Raw genomic sequence first — 14,593 nt, 5'->3', positions numbered from 1 at the left:
GCAGATCTCTTTGCAAAGAGTGGCCTGAAGTGATGAGTGTTAAGACCAGAAAATCTTTGGGGCAGGAGATGTCTTTTGACCCCACACAGAAGGCCTGGCACCATCAAGTGTTACCACTTGAACATGCAACAGCAAAAGGAAACACCCACAGCTGGCACTGGGCTCTTCTGAAAATCTTGTCAGAACCTGGCTAGAAGTGGCAGCTGTTGGTTGGGAAATGCTTTTTGCAGCCCCAACTCCTCCTCACTGAGAGGAGAGCTTTGAAACATCCGTGCTTAATTCGTTCTGAGCAAGTGAAATTCTGGCCCTGAGCTTTTCTTCATGGGGCCTCCAAAGAGCCAGATTTCACAGCAGTAGATTCATTTAAGTCAGCTAGAAGCAATTTTAAAAATTAAACATTCAAAGATTTCAATTATTAAAAAAAATACCCTTGCTTGCTAGTCAAGCTCCATCTCTTAAATCATACTTACTGTAATTAGTTTGTAAAACTTGCTGGGCTACCTGTGGTTAGCTTGAGTGTTTTTTTGACTTGGCTTGTTTCTGAAACTATTGGGCAGTGGGTGATTTAAAATTTTATCAGCATAAATATTATCATAGAATATTAATATTAATGGTTTTACATTTAATTGCATGAGACTACAAATTACTTTTTCAAACAGAAAGCCCTTTAATTGCTAGCATGCTGATTCTGTTGCATGAGTACAGTTTAATCTAAGGCTCGCCTAGCATTTTTTTGGTATAGAAATTCCTCTATTTCAAGTACTTTGGCTTGTGGGTTTATTTATCATTGGACAATATACATTTGTGTGCCTGCCTGGTTTTTTTCCCTATTAATTTTAGGGGTTTGTAATGCAAATAAATCAGATTATCATGAAAACAGAAGGATAATATGGTCAGCTGGAGACAGATAATGCAGATAATTCTAATGTGATCTCTACCCATGTTTGCTTGTCTCAACCCCAACATCTCCGTCACTGTGGGTTTTAGCTTCTTCTCTGGGCAACCTGGTCTAGTGGGAGGTGTCTCTTCCCATGGCGGGGGTGTTGGAACTAGATGATCTTTAATGTCCCTTCCAACCACAACAATTCCAGCCAGTTAGCTCAGTCAGTAGAGCATAGCGCTAACAACACTAAGGTCACGAGTTCAATTCCCGTTTGGTCTCCATGTGTTGCCTGATCTAGTTGAGAGGTGGCGTCCCTGGCAGCAGGGAGGCTGGATTAAAATGATCTCTAAGGTCCCTTCCAGCTTAGGCCAGTCTATGATTCTATGGTTCTGCTGACCTGCACCTGTGAACCTTCCTCATTTATCTCAAATCGTGTGGGGTTTTAGCGATGTGAAAAAGCATCCTAGAGACGAGGCTAAGAGTATGAGATTCCTTTCAGTTGTGGCTTATTCAGCTTTCCATAGTTAAGAAGCTTGGCCTTAAAATATTAGATGCAGCAGATGCTGTTCAAGCAAAATAAAGCCATGCCCAAATAGTCAGAAGTCTCAGCTGATGTACGCGTCTGCTGGAGGCTGGGCAGCCGAAAGCTTGGCACCCCTCCACCGTTTCTCATTTAACACTCACCATGTGTTGTGCTGAGTTGGGATTTGTCTGTGTCTCTAATTCACACAAAGAAAAACAAACAAATTATGTTGAGGAAGGCAAAGCAGAAAGATGTTTTGTTGTTCTGGTGCAGTTGTTGTGTCTTCCTTTATGCTCAGTAGCCTGACGATGTGGTTAGATAAGGAAAAGATGATTCTCTGGACAGGAAAGTGAAAAGGCTGTAGGAAATCTGCTTTTAATTCCTGCTTTGATTCAGTTTTCCTCTTTGTCCCTGGGCAAGTCACTTAATCCCTGAGCTTGTCTTTTTTTTTTTTGATGGAAAGGGACAAGTTGGACATTTCCATGCATTGAAAATGGAAGATGTTCAAATATACCTTGTCTAAATCTAATGCACTACAGAAAAAAACCCCAACAACTAATTAATAATAATTTTAAAACCCCACCACATTAAGTGAATTTGAATTGCATTTTGATTTCTGCATTTACTTTCTCTGAAATGAATTGAACAATGTTGGTGATGGGTACTGAGATTTTTCAGATTGGTTTCTCCTGAAGAGATAAAGCTGGCGTAAATTTTAACAAGTTTTGTTAATGGGAAGTACCGGAATCCTAATGATTCCTGTCAAGTTTGTATCTCATGGTCCTCTTCTAGCATTCAGGAAATTCGTGAGGTATTCGTGTAAGCAGTACTTTGTGCTAGACCGTGATGAACTAGAGGTAACATTTGAATACTTTTGAAGGTACTATCTCTCAGTGACTTCTGTATTGCCATAGGACTTGCCCTGAATTATAAAACCAACAGATACCTGAGGAATATAATAGTAGGTCCAGGGAGATTTTGTAGAGTGAATTCAGAAGAGCTTCTCTAAAACAACAGTAGGGACATCCTAAGTCCTAAGATTTATAGCTTTTTTAATAGCTTTTTTTACCTTTATTGATCAGTGCTGAGGGGAATCAAAAAGCTTTGCTATCATGTGCTGCAGAAATTAACGTCTGCAAATTCCAAACCCAAAGAGAAGGATCTTATTGTCAGGTGACAACACGGATGACATCCCTTAATACTTCTTCTAGCACAAGATTTTTTTTAGCTGTCATGTTTCTGTGGTGGATTTCCCTGAAAGCTTCAGATTTCTGTGTCTGCATGAATAAACCAAGTCCATTTACATATTAAACTCTTCAATTCCAAGAAGCTCTGTGCTTACCGCAAACCAACAGACTTGATTGGAGCATGTGCAACACTTCCATCTTCCTGGAAGCATCCAACCTCCTGTGCCACACACAGGTAGAAAATCTGCTGCTTTTGAGATGTAGTGTGTTGACTGCTCTTCTCCTAATCTGTATCTGTAGGAATATCTGGGATTTTAAGATATTCAGCTACGTGGTCAGAAGCTCTATGCATTAGCTTTTTCTAGTTTTCCAGATTCTCTGAACACATGAATACATGCAGAGTTCTCCTTCCCCACCATGGGGAATGGGATTTCAAGGCAGAAGATGCCATTTCTGAGGGGAATCTGAAGGTGCAGCAGCCTTCTTAATATTGGCAGAGGCTGTTTGTCTTACGACTTTGGTAAAAGGGCGAAGAATTTCTGCTGTAGTGGTGGTTTTGCATTTAGAGCCTGTGGGAGAAGGTTCTGGTCACCTATGATGGTTTTGTTCTGCATTTCATCTTCCTAACAGGCAAGCCTGGATGTAGTCCCATTTGTGTTTTAATTGACAGACTGCCTCTTAAAAGCATGTTACTTGTTGCCACTCAAGATGGAAAACGTGCACGACTGATAAGTGTACATTTTCCTTTGGGAGAAGTTTGAACCTTTGTAGGGAGTGAGAAAATTTTAAATATGGTAAATAAAAGTCCTAACTTGGAGATATTAGTACAACAGCAACATTTTCTCATACTAGTAATATGAGCTAGTTCTTTTACAAACTTTTTTAATATGCCATGATCTTCTTACAAAATTCTCAGTTAGGAAGAATGTCCACTATTGTCTTATTTTTATATGACTCTGATAGTCTGAATTTCTTTTCCAGTTGCAGAGTAATGAATATGGATGTGTTGTGTTTGCCCTCCTAATCTTATTTGTTCTTTTGAAGTGAAAAAAGTTCTGTAATACTTTAGAAGCAATATTTGGATTGTGACGTTGCCTCTTTTGATCATTTAACCTGGCAAGTCAGGATTTTTTTATTTAAAATAGGAATGGCAAAGTCTAGTCATTGAAGAAGGCTGGTGAAATGTTTGCAAAGGACTGGTCTAGCGTGCAAAACAGAACTGAGTGTGTTCAAGTCACTTTTTCAAAATCATCACATCTTTGACTTTTGGGATATTAGCAAGATACATACAGAAGTATTTTTTCTAAATCGTACTAAACACTTAGCTGATCTTGGGTTTGAGGTCTCTTCATAAGTCCAGACATCAATTTGAGTCTTTTGTGTAAGTGGGACTCCTGTTACTCACAAAATGAAGTAACAGACGGAAATCTAAAGTTGCAAGTTTTCTGCTGCCCTACATTGACTAAAGTATTACTTGAAGGTCATTATTCTGTATGAGATGAAGCTGGGTGAACTTGTGCTGATCTTGTGGCTGATGAATTTGCTCTTTTTCTGTCCATGCCCCTTTTTTTGGTCTTCGCTAGAAGCCTGAGCTCTCTTTTTGTGAACACGCAAAATCTAGTTTGTTCCTTTAGGCGTAAGCACAGTGGAGTGAATGTATATGTTCATAAGTACTTTGATAATATTATTTGTTAATTTTGAAAGAAAGAAAAGCCAACAGTTTTGTTTGTGTGGGTGCAATGCAAGGGGCAGCTTTCCTTAGGTGTGTCTGTCCTTCTAAATAATCCCTGAACTCTCAAACTCTGATCTATATGTTTTACTGCTTCTCCCATAACTGCACAAATTGCCCTTATTCTTTTTTCTGGTCCAAAGAGCTTCTCTTATCCCAGTTTCACTCTCAGCAATCCAACTGCTAAGAACAAGAAAAACTACTCTAGTTCAAGAAAAACTACTCTAGAGGACTCTTGGTTCTGCATGGTCAGTTGATATACATGAAAATAGAATTTAATCATCCTAGACTGACTTTATGGTACAAAGATATCTCCAAGCCACAACTCTCCTCCCAAGTCACTGGAGAAATCAAGGAGCTGTTAGGGAAAAAAACCAACAAAACCAAAAAGAAATTACCATTGCCCTTTCAAGCCAACAAATATGAGAATCAGGACATTACCTTCTCCATAGCACCATGGGGAGTGCCCAGGCAGCGCAAGAGCTACATAGCTTTAACTCCTCTCTGAATATAGGAAACAGCATTTTATTTCTCCTCATAGTCTTTAGCTGAATATAGACAAGACACAATTTAGTACAAACGATGATTTTGCTTTTTTTTTTGGATTACTGGGGATTTTGCAGTAAATCAGATAACAAACCACTGGAAGGATCAGCCTGCTGAAGGTTGATTTAGATATTGGAGCAGTGCACCTAGTGCTCCGATCAGTTGGACTCTGCTGTGCAGACACAGAATTGTCTCTTTGTTCCTATCTATTGCTAATGAATACAAGAGTGACTGCAGGCTCCAGTTGTTCTTGCATTGGAAGAAATGGAAATTTTCCTGGTTGAAATTCATGGACTTCTCCTCCTAGAGGATTTATTGCTTTTTTTTTTTCGTCCTCTCTGATAATAATAGCAGAAGTAACAAATGTTCTGTAGAAAAGGTAAGGATTTTGAACACTGTATGCATCTGTTCTAGATAAGCCATTTATTCCCAAATCTGCATATAAAAGGAAAGGACAGCAGCAATCCCTCATCTCCTGGAATCCCAGAATGTTGTCGTGTTTTTTTGCTTCTGTGTGCAAGGCTTTTTTGACTAGCTGTTGAATCTAGATCTGCATGTCACGTTTTCAGCCAAATGATGGCATGACTTGTCCAAGTGAAACTTCCATTGCTAATAGTCCTACAAGCTTAATTACAGTAAACGCAATTTGCAGTCATTCTAAGTTGTGAAAAAATAACTCTAGATACTCTTTTTCTTTTTCAAGGAGTAACTGGGTGACGTCTTACAGAGTATTGGTGAGCAATGACAGTCATGCATGGACTGCTGTCAGAAATGAATCTGGAGATGTGGTGAGTACCACGAAACATGCTCTCTGAAAAAATGAGCAGAGGTGGAAAAGGGGTGCTGTACACGAGGAATTTTTCTTTGCCTGATTAGATTGCAAGGCAACATCTCTCAGTCATCTCACTAATTTTAAGAGCAAATCACGTAATACAGAGAGGAATCCAGAATATCCTATAAGATAAGTCTGTGTGTGTCTGCGGTGGTCTTGCCTGTAATGAGATGTTTCTTGTTGCATGGCCCATGCAAGGGTTAGCATTAGCTGCTGATTCCTGGGGACGTCTCATGCCCATGAGGTGCTTTTTGCTGGAGAGAGGGTGTGGAGCTCTGACTCCTTTGCCTCTCTTTGAGGAGCTTGATGAGGTCTGTGCTCTTTGGAGAACAGTTTTGGCCTGAGCCAAAATCAACCTGGGGCTGGACTTTATTTGTTCCTATTACCAAAACTGCTAAAAGCTTCTTTGAAGAACTGATCTTGCCATTGTTTTGTATGTTTATTCTCCATAGATCTTTGAAGGAAATAGTGAGAAAGAGATCCCAGTTCTCAATATGTTGCCAGTGCCACTGGTTGCACGTTATATCCGTATCAACCCCCGGTCCTGGTTCGAAGAAGGTAGCATCTGTATGAGACTGGAAATATTAGGGTGTCCTTTGCCAGGTAAGAGTTAACAGCTGATGTTAACATGATTGCCTCTGCCAAGACTCGGAAACTTTATTTCCTTTGGATATCCTTGCTTTTGATGTAACACTTGTCTTTAGTGAGTAGAGTTATGCAAAAACAAACAAAAATATCCATGAGAATAGATGAAGAGTGTAAGAACAACCATATAGTATCTATAAGCAGCTTTATTAATAAAACAAATTGCATGAATGATCTAATAAGATTTTCTCTGTTGTTTGGGATGAAGTGCAGGGCAATTAATCTCAATGTGCTAGGGAGGCAATAGAATTACCTATCACGTGAAGAAATCTGAAGCTTCTAAGGCGAGAAAGAATCACAGAATGGCCTAAGCTGGAAGAGACCTTAGAGATCATTTTAATCCAGCCTCCCTGCCACCAGGGACGCCACCTCTCCACTAGATCAGGCAACAAGGGAACCGAATGGGAATCGAACCCGCGACCTTAGCGTTGTTAGCACTACACTCAACTGACTGAGCTAACCGGAACCATTATAATTTTATAGTCTGATTTTTAATTATTTTTAAAAAATTCTATTTCATTGTACAGACCATAAGATCTCCCTGAATTAATTTGAAGGCAAATACTGTGACTGAACAAGTGCTTGTCTTGTAGGGGAGAAGGGAGGGGAGTTGGAGATGTAAAGAATTTCTAGCAAATTTACAGTGTTATTGAATCTAACATGATCCCTGGAAAGTCTCAGGAAAAAAGCCTTCAGAAATACTGCGGAAAAGATACAATGTGATGTTTTGCACAAGCTTCAGGTGTTAGCTGTTTCTCTTATTGTATGAGTGCAAAATACAGTTAAGGTTTTGATAATAGTGTATACAAAGTGAACCCTTAATCAAGGCCGCTTTAAATAAAAAAGGGCATTTGATACTGCAGATTCTGGCAAAGGCATGTTTCTGTTAAGCACATTATAAACAGTCTCAGGGTGGATTTGAGTCTACATATGTGTGTACGTATGTATATAGATATTTTAAAAACTGTTCAAACCCTTCTAGGTTGCCCACTGCAACATTCCATTTGCTTTTTTTCCCTTTGATGATGAATTCTGGCACCTTGGGGATAGTTTTCCCTTCTTGTTGCAGGGTACTATGATTAGTATTTTCAGAAATAATAGAGCCAGAAAGAGAACTACCTTTCCAGAGCCTATAATTACTGCTTTAACTGTTCCTGCTGCTCTTCAGAGACTTACTGCCTCCAAGTCCACTGTTCATGTAGGGTCTTCACATGCCAAGCAGAGGTAGCCTGTTTTTTATCCTTTAGATGTTTAGATAGTCTGGGGAGGGGAGGGAAATAAAACACATACCCCAGACAAATTTGGGGCATGGAAAGGATAATTCTCTGAGGAACTATGGGGCAGGTATTGTCATAAAACATTGTCTGTAGGTGTGTTATCAAGAAGCAGTGAAAGTTAGTGGCACTGAGACAACTTCTTTTCTGTGGGTAACAGATGCATCCTGGACTTGAATGTATGTGAATATTCATATTTTAAGTAGGATTTTGATTCATTTCAACCGTGGGTTTAGAAAACTCCAGCTCTGGAGTTGTTTCCCATCTTACCTTATAGCCTGGGGGGCAATTCCAGAGCCAGCATTGCCCTTCAGCCTTTGAAAGGACTGGTGGGCTATCAGGGAGCAGTGATCTATCCCGAATTCCCATGTAGATTTGCAGAGGATCCACTCTCTATAACACAGGGTGTGAGGCTGAAAGAAAAGATTAGCTTTCTTCAGCACTGAGCCTTTACTGGTGCACAGGACATGCAAGAGGGTCTCCAGGGAATAATAGATATGAGACTCAAACCATTTTGGAGAGCAATTTGTAGAGAGATTCTCACAATCCCTTTTTACTCCATAAGATTCTACTTAAAATCAGATAATCTTTTAGGTTGGAAAAGACCTCTAAGGTCAAGTCCAAAGATCAACCCAGTACTGCCAGGTCCACCACTAAACCATGGCCCTGAGTGCCACATCTACGTGTCTCTTAAACACCTCCAGGCATGGTGACTCCATCGCTTCCCTTGGCAGCCTGTTCCAGTGCTTGACAACCCTTTCAGTGAAGAAATTTTTCCTAACGTACAACCTAAACCTCCTCTGCTACAGCTTGAGGCCATTTCTTCTTGTCCTACTGCTCATGTTATGTGGGAGAAGAGACTGAGCCCTACCTCACTGCAGTCTCCTTTCAGGTAGTTCTAGAGCACAATGAAGAACTAGGAACAATAATGTCAGTATTCAGAAAGGGGATTTTCTAAAGTGCGGAAGTTATTTATGCTAGATTTTTATTGGGTGTACACCCACAGAGGGTCAAATTCTGCTTTGTGGTTTTAGCATGTCACCCTTCAGCTTCATGGGGCTGTACCAGTGGGTGAAGGTGCTCCCTGCATTTCCACCACTGTGAGTGCTGTTCCAGCTTGTTTCAGGTCTTGGATTTGCATGGAAGCAACATCAGTGTTTCTTCCTGGTAGTCATTTATTGAGTTAATTGCCTGCAGTGGCTGATTCAGTTTATTCCTGAAAGAAAATACCAGAATCATTCATTGAGAAACACAATGGGAATTGGGTGTGTTTATTCAAAATGTAATTGGACTGAAAGAACTAATAGGTTTTGATAAGCTGCTGACCCGTCTTTTTAGCTTGGAAAGAACTGATGTTTCTTTCTTCTAGCTCATTTTATTCATCGCACGCAAGGCTCTCGAAACAAAGCTGTTCCCCAGGTTGCAGAGGCCTTTCCAGGCACATTTTCTTCCTGTGGTACATGTCTTATTTTTTTGCAGTTCCCTGTAACTGGACGTCTTCATCTTTTATTGGTGTCACCTTACTTACTCCAGGTTAGACTGATTTGGCCATTGGTCATGTGTCCAGCCTCTTTGATAACACTGTCAGACAGTGTATTGGCTGTGCAAATCGAAATCAAGGGTGTTTTTTTCTGACAGGGACTTGCTACATAAAAGTTTTCTAAATTTGTCAAGATCAAGAGGTAGAGCTCTGTCAGTTCACTCACCTCTACCCTTTCCAAAGCCCAAAAATCTGTGAAGTCATGCAATGCTAAGTTTCCTTGAGTAGCTGCTGTGGTTTTGATTAAATTTGCACCCTGAGTGTGAACACACAAGAAATAAAGTTGTCACGAAGAGCGTTTTGGTTGTGTTTTAGAGCTCCCATGTGCTGTGTCCTCCTGAAGCAGTGACAGTGCATGAGCTGACGGGGCATAGAGAAATACACCAAGAAAAAAAGGAAAGAAGCTATATTTCATGACTGAGAGGTTTTTTCACGTCATTTAAAACACTATTATTAGGGTTTGTGTCTGTATTAATCCTTGAATAAATTAAGTGATTTGCATTCAATCTGTACTCTATATCAGCTTCCTATCATGTGGGCTTATCAGGGAAGGTAAGGAAGGATTACCAGATAAAGAAGAAACCTGAATAAGATATTAATACTCTAGAAAAGCTTGTCAGTACTGGCAAAATGTGATGCAAATGGTTAAAGAGAGCTAGGATACACTCCTGTGGGTAGGGTTCTGTTAATAAAACCTGCTAGATATGCTAGGTGCACTAAAAGCTGGACAAATAGTGAGAAAACTCTATTTAGAGAGTTGGAACAGAGAAGTTACTGATTACCTAATTGATATTATATAAGACAATTGTAATTTTTATCAGTGAAAAGCTTATATATTATTCATGACATACACTTCTGGTGTATTGTAGGCTAATTTTGACAAACAACATTTTCTAGACTATTACAGCAGCTCTACAAAGCAAGCTGTGTTATCCAGCTGTGTCAGTACAGTCTTTCAGGCAGCAGAAGTGATTTGTTGTTTCACAGAGGGAAAAACATTTAGCTGTGGAGAAAAGATGCCAGAAAATCCTACCTATAGCAGAAGATACGTGCTGCCGTGTCTCGCCGAGAAAAAAGAGGACAAAAGCACCAGAACTTAATTCCCTTTCCAGTTTCCAAAAATGTTGGTGTTTACATAGATGTACACTGACACACACAGTCTTTTGCAGTTGCTTCAGAGGGGTGGATGTACTTTCCTTGCCTGCTCTTTCTCAAACTTACGGATAATAAAAAAAAAACTGCATATGATCAAAAGTACCCAGAGATAGGAGATGGAAAATTAGCTGAGCTCTTCATGCATTTATTTATGCTGTAGAGTGTTCAAGGCAATAGGCAATTATTTTAACGGATAAATCTGTGACAAAATTTAATTTTTAATAATTCTTATATAGGAAACTATCACTGGTACCATGATTATGCCATCACTTTCAACCCAAGATAAAAAATGAGCTTTAACTACTCTGTAATGGGTCCTGTGTATTGCAGTGGATGCAGCGTTTGGTCCTGTTTTTATTGCTTGTCTCTTATTGCCAGGCTGCCTGGCTGAGTCCAGAAGTGTGCTCATTTTGTATAAAACTATGACTTTCTACAGATATCTCGCATCATAGGTGACTGTGTATACAGCAGAAATAAATTCAGCAATCTACTCGTGAGTTAAGTTTTTACTCAGAGTGACAGTCTGTCCTTCTGCTGTGCTTTTATCATTACAAAGCTAAAATTTAATCTTGGGCAATTTAAAACTTTTTTGAAGTTTGCCTGAGAAAAGATAGAATAAAAGTAGCACCAAATACAAGAACTCCCTGGGAAAAGCGATCTGTTATGTGTGTCCACGTTCATCAGGATGGATGTGTAACATCTCCCAACAATGCAGTGGGTGTCATTAAGAGGTTTTCTTTCATTTTTAATTTACACAATGAAGTGTATACTGTTCTGGAGGAGTATTACCAATCCTCAGAATTACTGTAATTAATAGGATCAAACTGTAGGAAATCACTAGAAACATCAAACATTGGTAGAAAACTGCTACTGCAACTACTGCAGGTTAAGAGTTTGTTTTTTCTCTTGCACGTTATTAGAATTCATTATGCTCTAGTGGAATTAGTTGTGCAATCTTTGAGTATACACCAACATATATAGAAACGAACCCACATATAGCTGCAGAAAATTGTTTCACTGCTGATTTAATGTGTGATGTTAATCCTCATGACTGTCATGAAATACATCATGTGGAAAAAAGGCCTGCAACCACCTGATAAGTCTGCCAGCAGACTTTTTCAAGATTACACACGCACTGTCTGCGACATGTTCAATTTTGTGAAGACAATTCAAAATCACTGATATTACATGGAAATGAAACACATCAGTCATTTGCAAAATGACACGTTGAGGTTTTTAAAGCAGTCTAAAGGACTTAGACCAGACTGTTCTTTTTTCTTTTATTAAAATCTTACCTAAATCACTTGGAAATGACTTCATTATCTCATCCATTTGGAGGACTTCTCTGAGAATGGAGCATATGAACACACTGTGTTGGGAGTGGATACAAGATTTACTTACTAAATGAGAGCATTTTGATCATATTGTTTTGTGGGTGTTGATTCCATCTTCAAGTCCTTGCAAAGCTCACTTCATACCTTCCTGGTGCTGGTTAAAGGAACACGGAGAACTAAAGGAGGAATAAAAGACCAACACGTGTGACTGTTGTTAACATAATAACTGGAAACCCACTGGAAAGCATCAAGGCTCCACTGCTTGAGATGCTGCAAAGGGCTGTAATACAACAGAAAATCCCTTCTATATGTCAGGCTGCTGAGCAATCTGTCCCCTCTTGGACTTTTTAGGGGCAATCCACAGAGATCTCGTGCTGGAAAGGAGTTGGGTATTTTAGACCTTCCCAGTCACTTCACAAAGAACAGAAGTATGAAGGTGATGAGCTACCTTTACTCACAAACTTAATTAATTCCACTGGGAATGTAAAGATAGATTAGCACTAGCAAAACCTAATATCTTCTTCTGTATAAACGGGAGACCACACTTTTGCAAGATATTTTTCTCCTCAGAAAAAAAAGAGACTGAGGTAGTGCCAGGAATAAATGAGTGTATTTCTTTTCTAATCCTTCTGTGGTTTGAGTTTCTTAGTCTCTTATCCTCTGTTTTATTAAAGAAAATAAATTCCGCAAAAGTGTACCTAACCAGCTGTGCACAAGACTTGTATGCCTTTCTACGTTTTAGCTTTTAATTTTCTGATCTGTTTTTTTTGCTGCAGCAGAAATCCAGTAATCCAGGCAGTAGAGCCTGGCAAAAAAATGAGTGTTAATTCTCTAGGGAGCTGTCAACTTGGGCATTGGTTTTGAGGAAGGACTAGAGATACAATTATTCTCCCTGTACCTCTTTTTTTTTTTTTAAAGTTTCCACCAACTCTACAGCATTCACAGTCATTCCCATGATATTAATGTTTGATGTATGGAAAAAATGCCAGACTTTGAAAGAAATGGGATTAAAGCATTAGGAAAAAATATCAGTTGCTATATATTTTGGCTCATGGTGACAGTGAAAGCTTTCAACATCCCGACAGTTTTATGAAGTTTATTTTTACATTTCGCCACAGAGAGATATTTTTACAATGGTGAAGATCTTCTGTGTGGCATTAAACACATTGTCTCTTTCTAGAAGTGTTTGGGGGTTTTGTAAATGATTTCCATTTCTCAGCCATCTATGCATAAATATGGGTTGTTATAGAATAAGTTCTCCTCAAAACCACATTGTGTTGAGGCAAGATGATTTTTTTGACATTTTTCAGTCATATTTGTAGAGCAGCGTTTGACTTCCAGTATTTCTGCTGTAGATTAGGCAATGGAAGTGAAGTATGTGAATAAAGAGTAAATAAGTGGGAGAGGACATAGGTAATGTTACAGGGAAGCTTAATGGAACTTGCATGTTTCATTTCAAAAATAACTGAAGTAGTTAAAATCTAGCTTTCCTTCCACGTAAGAAAGAAGCCCAAATACTTTCAGAATTTTATGAGAGGAAAATCTAGAGAATTTAGAGGTTTTAATGAAGCTTTAAAAAGCTATAAGTGTTTTAAGTGTTAGGAGTTTTCCATAATTTCATTTAAGTGTTATGAGTTTTCAGTAATTTCATTGTTTGTTGCTGAAGGATATTATCTATGGATTCTTCCTATTAATACTTATGGGGGTTTTGTGCCTCCCCAAAAAATCACAACTGTTAGACGATACTGTTTAAAAAAGTAATTTTTATTCTCAGGACACAGTGTCTTTTGGCTGTGTCACAATAAGACAGGATGATACTTAGGTTTTCATATTTGGCATTTTTTTCCAAAAATTTTAAACCAAATGAAGATGATTTTGTGAAAAGGGAAACAATTTTTCATAACAGCTTGACAACCACTGTTTTACAAATGATTGCGTAAAATTCCAGGCAAATCAGATATGGAAAATTAAGAAATGTATCTGATGTTTTCCAAATAGACTTGTTTATCTCTAAAAGTAAATCATAACAGATTAGGTTAGGAGCACATATATCAGGAAATATAAGGCTAAGCCCTAATAATCTTGGCTGTTTTTTTTTTTTTCCCGGGTGAATGGGCTGGAAAGTCCAGAAAAAAGTTTTTGTTCTATCCACATATTTTCCTTTGATACTTCAAAACACGCTAACTGTAAATTATAGAAATGAATATGCTATGTTCAAAGTAACAAAAAATTCTGACTTCCACAAACAATGTTTAGCAAAATAATCTGGAATATTTAATATGTACAATAGATCCTTTCTGTATTTTCCAAGCACTGCATGGACTCTGAAAATACTCATCAAGAAAACTAAAAGATAATTCCTTGTAACAGTGAATTAACCAAGTAGACACAAAACATTTACCAGGACTTTTTCGTCTGATGTGATTCTTTTTCCACTCTTTTAACTTGCATCTGACTTACTGTTTTCCAGTGGCTTTTGCCCTCCCCTGTAGCCTAAGGATGCCCTTCTTGCTTTTCTTTTGAACTTCAGTTGTTGGTGCAGAGTAGCTGTCACAAGCTGATGCTCTCTGCCTCCTTCCTTCCGTCTAGATCTGTACAAGCTGTCTTGTGCACTAATTGGAAATATTTCAAATTTGTTGTTTCCTTTAGTTTTGATTTTGCAAACAAACCTTTTAACATGCACATAAGATAGCGGAACTCAGATTCCCATCTTCTTTGAGTGCATTATGGCTAAGCATCTTTATATCTGAAATGCATGAGCACATGAAAATTCTTTTATTTCTTTTCTCAGACCCAAATAATTATTACCACAGGAGAAATGAAATGACAACCACAGATAATCTGGACTTTAAGCATCACAACTACAAGGAAATGAGGCAGGTAGGCAAAGAGACTGAAGTGTGGCCTCTTGGATGGAGGGTGGTTGAGTACAAGCTTTTGAGCTC

The 14,593-nt window shown here is 38.7% G+C and overlaps 1 protein-coding gene across 1 annotated transcript in view; it reads left to right on the top strand.

The window, feature by feature from the left end:
• CPXM2 (carboxypeptidase X (M14 family), member 2) overlaps positions 1–14,593 on the top strand; it is a gene marked incomplete at its 5' end in the record, with an annotated part of 48,828 nt that overhangs the window by 15,335 nt on the left and 18,900 nt on the right. Inside the window, 3 exons of the mRNA XM_009868087.1 lie at positions 5,572–5,656; positions 6,153–6,303; positions 14,440–14,528. Coding sequence (XP_009866389.1) covers positions 5,572–5,656; positions 6,153–6,303; positions 14,440–14,528 — 325 coding nt within the window. The remainder of the gene's footprint in view (positions 1–5,571; positions 5,657–6,152; positions 6,304–14,439; positions 14,529–14,593) is intronic.

This window comes from Apaloderma vittatum, unplaced genomic scaffold (genome assembly GCF_000703405.1).
Source record: "Apaloderma vittatum isolate BGI_N311 unplaced genomic scaffold, ASM70340v1 scaffold5570, whole genome shotgun sequence".
Classification (NCBI taxonomy): Eukaryota; Metazoa; Chordata; class Aves; order Trogoniformes; family Trogonidae; genus Apaloderma; species Apaloderma vittatum.
This window is presented reverse-complemented; position numbering and strand designations above follow the sequence as displayed.